Source organism: Microtus ochrogaster, chromosome 4, assembly GCF_000317375.1.
Source record: "Microtus ochrogaster isolate Prairie Vole_2 chromosome 4, MicOch1.0, whole genome shotgun sequence".
Lineage (NCBI taxonomy): Eukaryota > Metazoa > Chordata > Mammalia > Rodentia > Cricetidae > Microtus > Microtus ochrogaster.
The window spans coordinates 33,812,764-33,828,194 of record NC_022011.1 but is presented as its reverse complement, the minus strand read 5'-3'; the positions used below and the strand labels follow the sequence as shown (position 1 = coordinate 33,828,194).

At 47.0% G+C, this 15,431-nt stretch overlaps 1 protein-coding gene across 2 annotated transcripts in view; it reads right to left on the bottom strand.

Annotated features, from left to right (window-relative positions):
• The window catches only part of Slc35f3 (solute carrier family 35 member F3), a 254,979-nt gene that overhangs the window by 215,735 nt on the left and 23,813 nt on the right, over positions 1 to 15,431 (bottom strand). The window contains exons 1-2 of one of the 2 annotated variants that reach the window (XM_026778700.1): positions 6,931 to 7,202; positions 6,373 to 6,602 (exon numbers count right to left, since the gene is read on the bottom strand). In XM_026778700.1, the coding sequence (XP_026634501.1) occupies positions 6,373 to 6,602; positions 6,931 to 6,983 (283 nt within the window). In that variant the 5' untranslated portion in view covers positions 6,984 to 7,202. Of the gene's footprint in view, positions 1 to 6,372; positions 6,603 to 6,930; positions 7,203 to 15,431 lie in introns of those variants that run through there. The other variant, XM_026778701.1, reaches the window with a different exon arrangement.

The window sequence follows — 15,431 nt, the reverse complement described above, 5'->3', positions numbered from 1 at the left end:
GAGGAGGAGGAGGAGGAGGAGGAGGAAGAGGAGGATAAAGTCATTCCTTGGTATTGAATGATAATATAATGATCACCCATCATAAAAAATGTTTATTAAGCTCTCTCTCTCACACACAGCATGGACAGAATGCTGCCCAAACTCAACTCTTTTGTACCTACAATCATAACTGCATCTACTCTTAAAAAGAAGATGGAATTTTATGTATGTATTGAAAGTGGGCGATCTCATTTTCTAAAATGAGAACCCTAAAACCTGAGCTGACATGCGCTAGGAAGCACTTTCCTCCCTACCCTGAATAAAACTTTTAGGACATACCAGATTTTTATAGACTCTATTATTTCCAGTAGATAGTGGAGAGGATAAAAATAATTTCCTAGCAGATTCGGATCCAGTCCTGTATCGGAGATGACACACATCACACTGACTAGGAGAAGATCTGAATGTCACAGGAAAACATTTGTCAAACCAGAAAACTGTCTGAGACGTTACACGGAATATGCAGCTCAGCACCCAGGAGTCCCACACAGCCTGTAGCCTTCTGGGCTACAAACCATCTTAGTGGAGCACTGCATCCCCTACAGAACTGTGTGGCAAAACTACCTCAAACTGCAAATGAGAAACATTTGCAGCCATGCCCTAGGTGGTTGTTCAGAGGTTTGCTACCATCATTCACCCAAATAACTCATATTTTTGGAGATGGGACTAGTAAACCTTTAATCTGGGCCACACCTTCTGCTGGCAGCCTATACAAAGGACATGAAAGAAGGAAGCTTGCTCTCACTGGCAAGTTCGTTCTTTCAGGGGCATCAGAGCCTATTTCTTTGGGATTCCAGCACATACTGAAGATCAGATGAGACATCCAGCCTCATGGACTGAACAACTACTGGATTCTTGGAGCTTCTGTTGATAGACAGCCACCGTTGGGCTAGCTGGACCACAGCCAGCAACCCATTCTAATAAATCCCCATGTCTGTGTGTATAGATTCATTCTCTAAGTTCTATTCCCCTAGAGACTCCTGACTAATATGTACCTCCACCTTATTTTTTTAAGACAGAGTTTCTAATTGAACCTGGAGATCACCAATTCTGCTAGAATAACTGGCCAGAGAGCCCCAGGGAGCCCCTATCTCTGCCTCTCCAGTGTTGGGGTTACAGGCATGTGTTATCATGAGTGTCTTTCCATGGGTGCTAGGGATACAACTCAAGTCCTCAAGCTCACTTGAGCTGGGTGAGCAATCTTCTAGCCCCAGGTTCTATGTTTTAATTTTCAAAACACCTTAGTAAATAGTTAACATGTACTTATACTTGAGAACCAAATCTACTCTCTGACTGTGGTGGTTTTAATAGAGACAGCCCGCGTAGGCTCGTATATTTGAAGGCTTGGGCATTAGTGAGTGAAGCTACTGGGCAGGGATTAGGAGTGGTGGCCTTGTTGGAGGAAGTGTGTCACCCTCCGACTTTTTGAATGCTCTCAGCTGCCTCTCCAGTACCGTGTCTGCCTGTGTGCTGCTGTGCTTCCTACCATGACAAAAGACTAAACCTCTGAACTGTAAGCCAGCCCCAGTTAAATGTTCTCCTTTATAAGAGTTGCCGTGGTCATGGTGTCTCTCCACTGCAACAGAACTCTGACTACGGCACTGACCTTTCAGGAAGATGTCTTCTGATGATCCTAGACTTGCTACTCGCCTGTTCCCTTGTCTCTTGTATTCCACACCATTTTAGAATAGCATAAATCATCAGGCCCTCAAGCAGGTCATTTATGAGCTGGCAGTTTGACTGGTGTTATTCCAAAGGGTCCGGTCGTGCAGAAGCTGTGCTCTGGTGACCTCAACCGTATTGTGCATCTCTCTAGGTACGAAGCTCTGCTGACAGCCTATGCACACAGATCAGTCTGAAAGGGTGCTAAGCAGCCATTCCTTGAGCTGACATATTCCATCCTGGAGGGAAGCTCTTTGAAACTAGAAAGTTCTGAAGGAAGCTCATTAAGACTCAGAAAATCTGGAAGGATGTTTTTTAAGACCCAGGAAGTAAACAACTCATAAGTCTCAGGAAGTCCCTCAAATTGAGCAGATTCACAAAGCCCCTCCTTCCTTAAGCATCTAGAAATAGGAGGGACTGAAGGAACTCAGATTAGCCCAGAGCATGGAGGAGACTCTTGGACCTGCCTACAAGTTCTGCAGAAGGCTCCCGGGATGCAACTTCCACAAGCTGTCACCCAGGCTAGTGCAGCTTTCAGTGATGCAGCTGCCTTTGCGGTATCCCTGCTCTTGTATGTAACCTCACACGATACTCCTCTGAGTAACACCAATAAACTCACTGATTTACCAAGCTGGACTTTAGTGGTATGGTCTCTTTGGCTTGTCATTGGTTCCCTAACTGGGATGAATACACATTTATCTATGTCTTTCCGGGAATCATGTCACACAACATCTGGCACAGCAACAAGAGGACTGTCACCCCCAGAAGCTCCTCTATTCACCGCATACAAAGCTGCTGCAATGCTTGATCCTGGAGGAACCAGAAACATCAGTGTCCTTTCCACTCAGTGTTTTACATATTAGAGACTTCAAACAGAAAATGTCTACCCTCATCAACTGCATGCTCCAGGCCTAAATTCACAATGCCTTGGCTGGTGGGAGTAAGCTAGAGATGGGGACTAGCTTGTTTTCCACCCTAAGAATGGCTTAACACTAAACCCAACAGCATTCTAAGATCGAATCATTTTCATCTCAACCTGCTAGCCCTGCTCAGGTCTATCTCGACACGCTAGCCCTGCTCACATCTATCTCAACTAGCTAACCCTGCTCACGTCTATCTCAACACGCTAACACTGCTCATGTCTATCTCAATATGTTGACACTGTGTGGTATTAATGAATGCACATAAAAGTGTTTTAGACCAGGCACACTGTAAGGAGACCCAGAAGAGACTTCTGCACAGTTAGGCATGACCCCATTCTCCACATAGCTATGTCTAGGAAGTGCTTCTATTAGGAAAGAGTGTGAGAGAGAGCCGTTCTGAAGCCATTAGAAGATCCTGTAACAAAGTGAAATGTCCCTGCTCAGTGTAAGCACAATTTCTCAGTTTCTCTGTACTGACCTTAGTAGCTGTTGGTTTAAGGCGAGCTGTGCCACCCTTGCTTCTGGATGAAGGTGAACCCATGCTAGGAACTCCATCTTCCATTCCCGAGCTCTATGTCTTGCCATGAGACAAGTGTCCCCAAAGAACCCGCCAAGCAAAGAAGCACCAGGAGAAACTCTAGGTATGCTATTTCCCTGTGCAGATTAGCCAAGTCCCAACCATGCCAGCTGCTGCAGGCTGCCTGTCCATATACACACATGGGACATCCCCAAATATGGTCCCTCTCTTTCCATCTAACCTCTCTCCCAACCCATGTCTACATCAGGGGAGGAAGCAAAGGAAACCGCTGAGAACATCCCAGTCACTCCTTTTCCTCCACTCTGGCCTAAGGTAGGAAGGCAAAGGATGCTGTTAGGAGAAGCTGAAGAACTCTCGATGAGCTATCAGCAGCCTGGGGGCAGTAGAGGAGTTAGGAGAGCAGCGGGAGCATCCAGCTCCATGGAGACCCATCACAAAACCCCAAGGAATGGTCCAACAGGAGAGGAAAGGTGAAGAGAACCCAGAGGGCTTGCTTGTTGGTGCACAAACTTAGGGCTCAGAGTAACCAAGTAGTTCTGAACCAAAGGCTCACCCCACAGAGGACATCTGTCAGGGCCTAGAAATATTCTGGTTGCCAAATGGGGGAGGAATGGCAATCTTCCGCCATCCAGTGAGCAGAAGCCAAGGGTACTGTTCAATACTGGCAGCCCCCACACAACAAAATGATCCAAAAAACACCGACAGTGCCAAGGTTCAAAGGCTTGGGGTTAAACCAAAGCGTAGCATCAGGAGTTCTGTCTTAGTAGCTCAGTTGGCAAAGTGTTCATCTAGGAAGCATTGTGGCCCAAGTTCAATCCCCAGGACCCACGTGAAAAGACAGGTTGTCCTGTCACCTGTCTAAAATCCCAGCACTGGAGAGGTGGAAACAGACCGGTTTCCTGGGGCTCGCTGCCCAATCAGCCTAGCCTACTCAGCAAATTCCAGGTCTGTGAGAGATGCTGTCTCAAAAAATAAGCAGACAGCACTTGAAGAATGACTCCAAAGGTTGCCCTCTGGTCTGCGCGCGCGCGCACACACACGTGCACACACGCGCGCGCGCGCGCACACACACACACACACACACACACACACTTCACTTTGTAATCACTGTCTCTTCTAGTTTGTTGAGCTCATGTATCACACAACAAACCAAGCAGGAACTGGTGCCCACAGATGGGTATGCCTCCACGTTTTTATTTTCAGAGTTGGGCAGAAATGGCGAACAGAGGAACGCTGCCCTAAAACCTCTTCTGCTGCATGAATAAAACATTAGCGTCTCTAAATTTAAACGTAAAGCCAATTAATTCATCAAAATGTCACTTGTCACCTAAAGCACTTTAGTAGCAAGGAAATACCTTGGAAGAAGAGAGAATCCTCACAGGGTTAGAGGGAATGAATGGGCTGAGGATTTTGTCCACAGGGCAAGAACCACTAAGGCCTTCCCTACCCCCACGGATTCCTTCAGAGGAGCCTTGGGAAAAATGGTGTCTAAGAATATTGTTGGGGGCACAAGTGCCTCTCCCTCTATGTGGTCTTTCCTAGGTTTTACTGTAAAGTATGTTGAACACAGTTGTCATGTCCCAAAGCTGCTCACCAGCCCCCAGTCACAAACCTCAGCCATGGCTTTTGAGCCAGGGATACAAGGAACCATAAAAATAAACCTCATTATGACTTCAGGGGCTGAGAGATAACTTCTCAAAGCCTGTAATTTATAGCATTGTCTTTAATTATAAGAAAGTAGAGAATGTAAAGACAAAATATAGAATATCTATTTTCTAACAGACGCTCCCAAAACCGGAAGACAGGATCCTCTACACATCCTCAGAAAAGCTCGGTTCTGAAAGACTCGACTTCCTCCCTGTGCTAAAAGGCTCTCCGTGGCAGAGAACTCCCTTCAGCAATAGAAAGCGAACGCAGGCAACAATCTTAGCAGCAAAATCCCAGGCAGGGAGACACAGGAGCATTAGGAAGGTTTAAACTGAGTTACATATGATCTCCACGGATATTTAAGGTTAAATCAGACCATTGAAATCAAGTACTCAAACCCTGTACCATTTATTGCAAATAATAAAATGAACAATCTCACACCCAAGTGGCTGGACTAGAAGGTGTTAAGAATAATGTAAGTAGAAACACACTCTTACTGGCGAATATTATTAAATTATACAAAAAATGTCTTTCCCCCTAAAAACCAATACATCATGTTCTAATCTCCAGCAATAAAAGGTTAAAAGATCATTCAGAATTACCAAACTGTTAGTCTAGACTTCCTTACACATGAATGACTCATGCTCACTTCTTCAACCCACTGAGAGGCAAGTTGCGATCTTTCTGCAGTGTCTAACTACAAAGGTACGACACAAGGTCCTGATAATATTTCAAACAATATCTTGAGTTTGTTTCAAGCAGCGCTCTCTCTCTCTCTCTCTCTCTCTCTCTCTCTCTCTCTCTCTCTCTCTCTCTCTCTCTGAAAACAAAATAAAGGGCACCAAATAAGCCCTGCCCCCACAAGTAATGGCTCATCAGGGCAGCCAAGGTCAGCAGCTGACGCCCAGGGTAAAGTTTGAGTTCCCCCACCTGGCGCCAAGCACTCATCTCTTCAGACACCCAAGTTTCTTCAAGGATCCAGATAAAATCCTCTCACTTAGAACTCATATAGTCCTAAAGCAAAGAAACAGGGCTAGGTCCAGTGACTCTTCATCATTTGTATCTGAGAGACATAGTTAAAATCCAGGCTGCCCCAAAGCCTGAGCTCTGCTGAGCTAAGGGCACCGGAATCCAATCAGAAACCCACTCAGTCAAGGACTGCCATAGTTAAAATCCAGGTTGCCCCAAGCCTGACCTCTGCTGAGCTAAGGGCACCGGAATCCAATCAGAAACCCACTCAGACAAGGACTCTGCTTCTCTGAAGCATTTCTCCTGGACAGCCACAACAGGCGTGCCCTCAGAATCATTTGGAAGTGGACAAGTGTTGGGGGGCGGCGGATGGTAAAGATTCTGTATCTGGGAAGCAGAAAGCAGAGCAAATGTAACAGAAAGCCCCCCAGTGGCTTCCGTGCAGGAGAACTGCCTCCAGGCCTCTTTATTGAAGTTGCCAATCCGTGTGCAGGAGGGAGGGTGCAATGATTCTTCCCTCTGCACTTCCCTGGCTGCTGTGTCTCTGGCAAGGAGACCACCACGGGGTAGGGGGGATTACGTAGGGGGTCTTACTTTTGTAGCTCGTCGCCCAGGGCTGGTAGCCATAGTAGCCGGTGATGCGCAGGATCCGTTCCTCGATGGACGTGAGTCCCACTGGCCCGCTAGTGAGGTCCTCCACGGAGCGCGACCATTTCAGATCCTCCTTGATGGCCTCGTCCACCACCAAGAACTTAAGCTGCCGGAGCTGAGGGCTGATGTCGGACAGTCTCCGCGGGCTGACGTCCGGTGACCTCCTCATACCACTGAGGTCGCGGGAAGGCGGGATGAGTCAAGGGCAGAGAGGGGGAGACGTCAGTGAGGACCGGTGAGGACCCATGGCTGCTCCCCTCGTGCTGCTTGCCATATGCCCTGCTCACGGGAACCTCGGCGTCGGGTCCCGCGCCCTCCCCTGGGCGCCTCGGGCAACGTGAGCAGGGACGAGTGGCCGGGAGACGGTGCTGAAACTTCCCCGGCTCAGCCGCACACGACAGTCCCTCCCTCCCTCCCCGAGCGTGGCAGTGAGGGCTGAGCAGGGTCCGGGTGCCTGGGACCACCTGCCCGCCGCCCTCCCGCTCCTGCGGCGCTACTCACACAGCGATGCTCTTGGCCCTGGGAGCGCCGCCTGGAAACTCTCGGATACCCATGGGCGGCGGCAGCGAGTGGCCCCGGGCGCCCAGACTGGAGCCGGTGGAGCCGCGGCCCGAGCTCCCCACAGCCGCTGCGAGGGTCCGGAAGCCCGTGGTCGCCCGCGGCTCAATCCGGCCACTCCAGGCGGGTTCCCGGCTCAGGCTGTAGGGAGCCCGTGTCAGAGCAGTGCCGCGCCCCCCCGCCCGTCACTGCCGGCGCCCTAGCACGAGCGATCGCGGACGCCGGAGCTCCGGAGAGCGCGCCCGGCAGTGCGCTCAGGAGCCACCGGGCGTGTGGCTGTGGCGGCCCCGGCGCGCGTGGACCGGGCGGGGGCGCGCGTCCCGATCCCAGCCACCTGGTGTGTGCCCGGCTTCGGTTTCTGAGTTCTATAACCTTAGAGCAAAGGACTTGTCACGGTCCTGGTGCTCTGGTTTTTACACGTGAGTCTCGCCCCCCCCCACACTCCACACACACCCCAACATACACCACCCCAAAGAGCGATGCTACTCAGAAAGCAAAAAGCAAACTAACCCGGCGTTCCACAGCACACACTAAGTGGCCAATTAGACAAGGTGGTGATTGCTAGGTCAGGCAGGGTCCTCAGCTCCTCAAGCAAGGATGAGGCCACTACTGCTTCTGTCCCCTCTGCAGAGACTGTCTTCCTAGTTAGCTTCCAATCAGCTTTTGTGCCTTGTTCCCAAGCCACTCCAGACCACCAAATCGCCCTCCATACCACTCTTCTTCACTGAGTACAAATTTTAAAAAACACACGGATATATAGAGAATATATAGCCTTATTGAGTCCCCAAAGACTACTTTGGATTATAGCTAGACTCTTACTTTTTTTTTTTTTTTGATGTGAGATACATTTCCCCCAAGATATCAAAGTGCAGGCAATACTTTATGTGTTGCTGTAAGGGAAGATATATTGTTCCTTGGTGAACTAGGAATAGAAGGGAAGTCATTTCCTCAACTCGATAAAAAGAGTTTACCAAGACTTGCTGCTGGCAGGTAAGAAGCCACACTTTTCCGGTTAGACGAGAGGCCACCAAGGGCTTTCCTTGTCATACCCCTACAACGTCCTACAGAGAGTCCTAGCCAATTAAATTGTTCAAGAAAGGGAATATAATGGATGCTTTTAGGACAAAGTAAAAGAGGAAGGAAGGAAGGAAGGAAGGAAGGAAGGAAGGAAGGAAGGAAGGAAGGAAGAAAAAATGTTTTTTGCAGGTGATAGCATTGCTGATATATAGGAAGTCTCAAAGATCAATCACAAAAACTTCTGGAATTAATAGCTGTGATATTGATAGCTGATATAACAGCTTGATCGTCAACTGGATGTGATCGTCGACTGGATGTGTGTTAGAATTACCATGGGGCCAAACTTGTCTATGTGGGAGTTTCTAGGTGTGGGCAGCTCACTCCATGCCCTGCTCCTGGGCTGGATACAAAGGAGGAAGTGAGCTGAGCACCAGTGTTCCTGTCTCTCTGCTTCCTGATGATGGATGCCACGTGACCGATCACCTCATGCTCCCGCCACCATGATGGAAGGAGTGTATTTTAAACCCTTCTACCTCAAGTTGTCTTTGTCTGGTATTTTACCATAGCAACACATGGAGTACCTCATACAGCAACTGCTTTTCACAGAGGCTGAAAGAGTCAAACTTAATGGACAAAACCTAGCCGCTTTCCTATATACTTACAATGGACAATTGGAATTTGAAAGGAAACAGTAATGTTCTCAGGACTTCTAAAAAATGTAAATTTAGAGATGGATCTGATATGTACATTATCTACATGAGACAAATGACAAAGTTCAAATGAGAGAAACAAAATTCCAAGTGAGCACATTGACCCAGGTGTCTTTGAACCTCAGTGCATGCATCCCCTCTTCTCAAGGATCTGCCTTCCCTGGCTTCTGAGTCAATGATAGAAATGACCAGGTGGTGGCGCCTTCTGGGTTCCTTGGTACTTCATTCATCTTTCAGTGATTTCAGTGAGGGGACCAGGACAGTGACAGCCAGACAGTCCAGGAGCATGTGGTGTCAGAAGCAATTACATCCATTACCTGAAGGAGGCCAGGAGTTTAACATTTTCTGTTCACAATAAGACCTCAATGAATACACTTAATGGGCACAGGGTTGTGAGCCAGGCTAATCAATGCTATTGCCCAACACGGAAGATAATCTGCATAGACGTTTCTACAGCCTCTTACAAACAAGATTTATTTATTTTTATTTTATGTGTGTGTTTGCCTACATGTATGTAAATGTACTTGCGTGCAGTACCCACAGAGACAAGAAGAAGGCCTCAGATCCTCTGGGGTTGGAGTTACAGATACTTCTGAGCTGCCATCTTGACACTGGGTATAAATCTCAGGCTCTCTACAAGAGCAGCAAGTGCTATTGGCCCTTGGAGCCATCACTTCAATACTCTATAGCTTATTCTTCCTACCAGTAAATAAAACTCACAAACTCTTAAATATTACTTTGTTGAGATATACTCTTCTTTTCGACATGAGGATGGCTTGCTTTCCTGAAAATGTTCAGATGCCCCTGAAATATTTAGAATATTTTGTAAATGGTGACTTCTATCCTTCTCACCAGGTCCCACGGGGACTGGTTTCTTTCCACCCGCCAGTCCCTACAGCCACTTATAAGATAACCACTCAGAGGCTTAATATCAATTGTAATTGTTTGGCCAATTACTTAGGTATATTATTGACCAGCTCTCACAATTAACTTAAATAAAGTTTCTGCTAATCTATATATCTTCACATGGCTGTGGCTTGCCAGTGATGGCCTGGCATGTTATTCCTTTGGTGACTCCATGGCATCTCCTTCTCTCTGCCTTCTTTCTTTCTATATCTTCGTTTGGATTTCCTATCTGGCTCTATTTTGCCTGGCCACTGGCTGAAACAGCTTTATTCATCAACCAATGAGAGAGACACATATTCACATCATAAGGAGGACATCGTACATCAATATTTAGTAGATCATTGTCCATTTTAAAATTGAACTAAGTAAACATTTATTGAGGGCAGGACAAAGAGACTAGAAACACCAATAAGACAAATGTCCCCCCACCCAATTGAGCCTGAAGCACCATAAGCAAACAAGTAAGTGAAGACCTACCCACGTGGGCCCTGGTCCTTGCGCATAGAGTCTCTAGAAACTGAAGAACGTGTTTCCAAGTCATCACCCTTACCTGGGATGGTAGACCAGGATCAAAAGGATGTCAGAGACTCTTTCTTACGTGAGAAACCAAAGTATCGTTGAAAACTAGAACTTTGCCTGTAGATGCAAAAGAAAGTAGGGACAAGATGCAGAGACAGAGGAGCAGAAGAGGAAGCCAAGGAGGAGGAGAAAGAGGAGGGGGAGGAGCAGAGTGGAAGTCACTAGAGAAGAAAGAGCAATGGCTGGAAAGTGTGCCCAGGGACCCATTTGGAGAGTGTGATGGTACTTATTGTCAACTTCACAAAACCTAGTCTCCGGAGAGAAGGGACCCTGGACAGGCTCGGGGAGGGAGCTGTCTGGATTGTGTTAAGATGGGAAGACCTGTCCGGTGAGAGTGGTAACATCCCCTTGCTGGGATCCCAAGCTGCATAAAGGGAGAAAAGGAGCCCAGGGGCAGTCCCAGTCAGTCATTCATCTCTCTCTGCTTCCTGACGATCTGTGCGTACTAAAATAAGCCATTTCCCCCTGTTACCTCTGCCAGCACATTTTATCACAACAACTGGAAAAGGAGCAAAGACAGAAGATACAGTGTAGCAGTAGGAAGGGCAGAGGCAAGGTGGCCTTACCAAAGGGCTTTGTAAACAAAGCCAGCATCCTCAAGTCTCAGAATCCTTGCTGGTTTCTTCCTACCTCCATACCCAGAGTATCCTCTCAAAGGTCAAAACTCATCCGTGGAAAACTTTCAGTTGTTGCTTTCTTTAAATCCTTGGCCTTGTCCCATCCACCTGCTCCCCACTTTTCATTCTGCAGCTGTCTCCATCCCTCCAGCCTCCTGTCTCCCAGCACGAGGGAGGCAGAGGCAGGCGGATCCCTGGGAGTTCGTGGCCAGCCTGGTCTACAAGAGCTAGTTCCAGGACAGGCACCAAAGCTACAGAGAAACCTTGTCTCCAAAAAAAAAAAAAAAAAAAAATTCTACAAAAAAAAAAAAAAAAAAAAAAAAAAGACAAAAACTGAACCAACACAATCCTTTCATGCTCTACTGTGGCCTTTCTAACCCTGGTTGGGGCTTTATGACAAGTTAATTTACAGAGTTATTTGATTAATGTCTGTCTCCTCCACTCAGCTAGAAATTCTGCGAGGTCAAGATTCCTCTGCTTTCTTCCTAACCCTCATATCTATCTTCATGTCTATGTAGGCACGGCTCATAAAAACATAAAAACATTTCTTAAATGAATGAGCAAAGGGAAAAGCAGAGAATGAAAGCGTTTGAACAATAAGATATGTGAGGGATGGAAGGAACACGATTCGCAGAATTTATTTAGACCTTCTGTTTCTATCAGTTCCCATTTCTAGGCTAACACTGATTTGCCTTCAAAGGATGGCAGGGACTGACTTCCAACTTCCTCGCAGCTTATCTCTCGGGGACTCTGACTCCAGCCTTCCTCCAAACCTCATTTTTCAGCTCAGACAGCATGCATATCAAAAAAAATTGCCCTGTTTCTTGAGTCAGTCGTGACTTCAAATGCTGTGTTCTAGTCTCAAAAAGTAAACCCTCAACGTTAGGTGGTATGTCTCAATTTTGGTACCAAACATAGTTATTGTAACATGCATCTCTGATGTGCTTAAGGAAAATTTGCACATTAGAATGGGTGGGTGGAGGGGCTGATGATTGACAACTTAAAACAAACATTCTTACCTGGATATGTAGGTAGATGATGGAGAGGCAGATGGATGGATACTCACACATGATGTGTTTTGCTTACCTCTTCCAATGAGTGGTAGTCTCCTTTTGCTTCTGTTCTAATTCATGTAGCATTCAAGCATAAGAGAATTCTGCTGGTGGATTTACCAGTAACATGGGGAGTGCTGTGAGTTTCTGACATGGTACAATTTTCTTTAGGGAAGAAAGATTTATTGAGACCATGCCAACATTTGACTAGACTAGCTGCAACTGGTATCTCCAGCTGTGATCAAACCATGACTACAGCAACCATGATGTACCATGTAGGCAGGGACAACAGCCCAGAGAGCCCAGTCACTAGAACATTGCCTCGAGCTCAATGCACAGAACTCACTACAAAAAAACAAACAAAAAAAGCTAGGCATGGTGGTTCATGATTGTAAGCCCAGTGGGGAGGTAAAGACAGACAGATCCCAGGTTTACAATAATCAGCCCATCCAGGTTCCTTGGCAAGTTCCAAGCCAGAGAGAGATCCTGACTGAAAAAGAAAATGGAGTACATTAGGAAGGATGCTTGAGGATGTTCTCTGGTCTACACATGTGTGTGAACCTGCACACACACACACACACACACACACACACACACACACACACACGAGAAACAGAGGCAGAGGAGAAACAATACTTCTCCATTTGCCTTTATCCCATTATAAGAACAGAACGAACTCGAAGAGAGACTAAAAGTTAGCAAAGACAAAAACAAGAAATAGATGCAGCCTACATCTTGTGTAATAGCTTCTAGATCCAAAGAATTAGGGATACAGTGGCAAAGGCTCTGAAAATAGACAGGCAGCAGCTTTCTGTGGTTAGGGGCCTCTGGCCCACAGGAGTTGCCTTTACATGGAGAGGGGGATTTGTGGACAAGAAAACAAACAAAGGAAGCAGACATAAAGACACATCTAGGCAGGATTTTGATGCATGTCACTGGAAGCCAGCAGGTAAAGTTCTAAGAGAAACGTATAGTAGAAAGAACCTAACTAAGAAAATTTGGAACTGTCAGATGCCGCTGGAACTGGCTTGGGAGCAGGAAACAGCTGGAGGAGTTTTATAGGCCTTAGGGAGAGCCTCAGCATCAACACTGACTCCATCACAGCCAAGGAGGGCAGTGGAAAAGGTTGACCTTGCAAAGGACAAAGCCCAGGGCCCTGGGGAGGTCTGGACAAGAGTTTCTCCCTGTAGAGTTGAGTTAGGACTTGGCTAAAGAATAGGAAACCGTTCCAAAGCCAAGTCCACGGGATTTCAGCATTGCTGGGGACCAGCAACTTCTGCCTGTTACAGCCAATCTGTGACTGTGTGCTAGTACCCACGGCCTCGTTAGCCTCTGAGTGTGTGTACAGAACTAGACAACCTGTCCTTTTGCTAAAGATTGCCTTAGGCAGTCACATCTGAATTTGAGAGATCAGAACACTGAAAACTGACAAGCCCCTGGGAGAGTCTGGCCTGGAAGCTTTTTGCTTCAAAGAAGAGGCCAGCATATTCTGGTGATAAATTGAGCATGTCTTCACTGGGTAGCGAGGAAGTCACAGACCTTTTGTCAAAAGCTATCACATCTTTCTGAATGCCCTAACCGAGGCATAAAGACTGCATATTTGGGTCCCCTGAAAAGTGAAGCCAACTGATTGATTCCAACAGGGAGGGCCATGAGCATGGTCACAGTATACAATATACTCGAAACAAAAATGCCCTTATGAAACTCAGCATTATGTATGTGGATATATGCCAACAAAAGACCTTAAAAGAAAAATGCAGCTGTAGGAATGAAGTTCACAGTCCTGGAAGGATTCAAAGGGTCAGTCATTCTTCCTGTGCTGCCAAATAAACACAAATAAAAGCCACGGTCCTAATTTAAAAATAAAAATCCGGGGCTGCAGAGTTGGCTCAGTTGCTGAGAGGAGTTGCTGTGTCACCGTGAAGAACCAAGTTCAAATCCCTGTCACCTATATGAAAGGTCAGGTGTGGTCACTAGCAGGCCTGTCACCCCAGCACGGTGTGCGTGGGGATGAGGGGGCAGAGACAGGAGGATCACTGTGCTAACTGGCGGTTTGCTTAGTTCTGGATTCCAGGAGAGACTCTCAAGAGAATAAGGTGGAAAGTGTAGTGCAGGACACACGATGTGATCCTTTGGCTTCCACAGAACAGAGGCTGAGGACCCTCTTACACAAGTACGCTTACACTCCCCACCCCCACCCCCACCCCACCCCCACATGTGTAGCCTTCCCCCATTGCCAATGATATTGCAATAGTATCCACTGTGTCTGGCTTGCAAAATCTCCACTTCCAGCTGCCCATGCCAGAAGACCTCCTACTGCCACCCAGGACATTTCAAAATCACTAGCTGCTGTCCATCAATGTCAGTTTTCCCCTCAAGCAGACAGACAGCTGGAGGCACAGAAACTTATCACAAACACAAAATCCGTCATCCGGTGCAGCCTGTTTTTGTACCCTGCTTCACCTTCCGTGTGCCCAGGCAGCCCATTTGAAATTCCTAACAATTAAATTCAAATTTTCCACATAGATTTGCCTTCCTCAGTGAGCAGCCTCTACAGTAAACTCTCCGAGGAAACTGTTAAAATAGCCAAGAGGGTCTGGGAGTGGCTGTCTCCCAGAAACCTTTGCTGTTGATGGATGATTCGAAACTTCAGCTCTCGGCGTATCCCTTAAGGCAGGCAAATCCCTTTCTTTCTGAACGTTCTTTCACCTTTGCTTCTTTTTTTCCGATAATTCTCCCACTGATTCATCGAGGGAGGATGTTGGAATCAGCAGGAGTGGAAGTGGAAGCTAAGTTAGTCCACAGCCTCCAAGGGAAAGTCGAGCATCGTATCCCAGCCTTCTGCCCTGGGCCTGCTGGTGATTTATGCTGGCTTTTCTTTTTCATATCTGCCAGGTTCTGGGGAGCAACAACCTCCTCCACCATGGGCTGTCTGAGCCGTTTCACTCTCTTAGGTCGTTCAGGGTTTGAACTGGAATCCTTCCAGGTCCTGCCTGCTCAGGCTCTCTGTTCTTCACGACCTTCTGGCTGCAGAAGTTGGTGATGGAGAACGTGCATTCGAAAGGTCACAACCATTCTTTGAACTCTTTCAAAATGCTGCTATCTTGAACAGAACTCTCCTGCGACAGGAGCTGGTATATGTGCGTGACTTTGAGCCTTTTCTCAGCACCACAAGCCTCCGAGATTACCATAGCATGGTTTGACTGTTTTTATGTTTAATTTTATCTTTTGATTAGGTGTTTGTGTGTGAGGCCAGTGCATATGTCCACATGAGTGCGGTCCTTCAGAAGAGGATTCCTGATTCCCTGGAGCTGGAGTTAGAGCGATTCTGTGTCTCTTGTCATGAGTGCGAGGAACTGTACTCAGGTCCTCTAATAAAAGTATTTATTCTTGTTTGTGTGTGTGTGTGTGTGTGTGTGTGTGTGTGTGTGTGTGTGTGTGTGTGTGTGTGTGTGCTGATCGTTTCATTTACCAACTGTAAGGTATTCTGTTACAGCAGCAGGCATAGACTCATACTTGCTCCTAGAGTCAGTTTTTACTCACTGATAAACATTGGTTTTTTT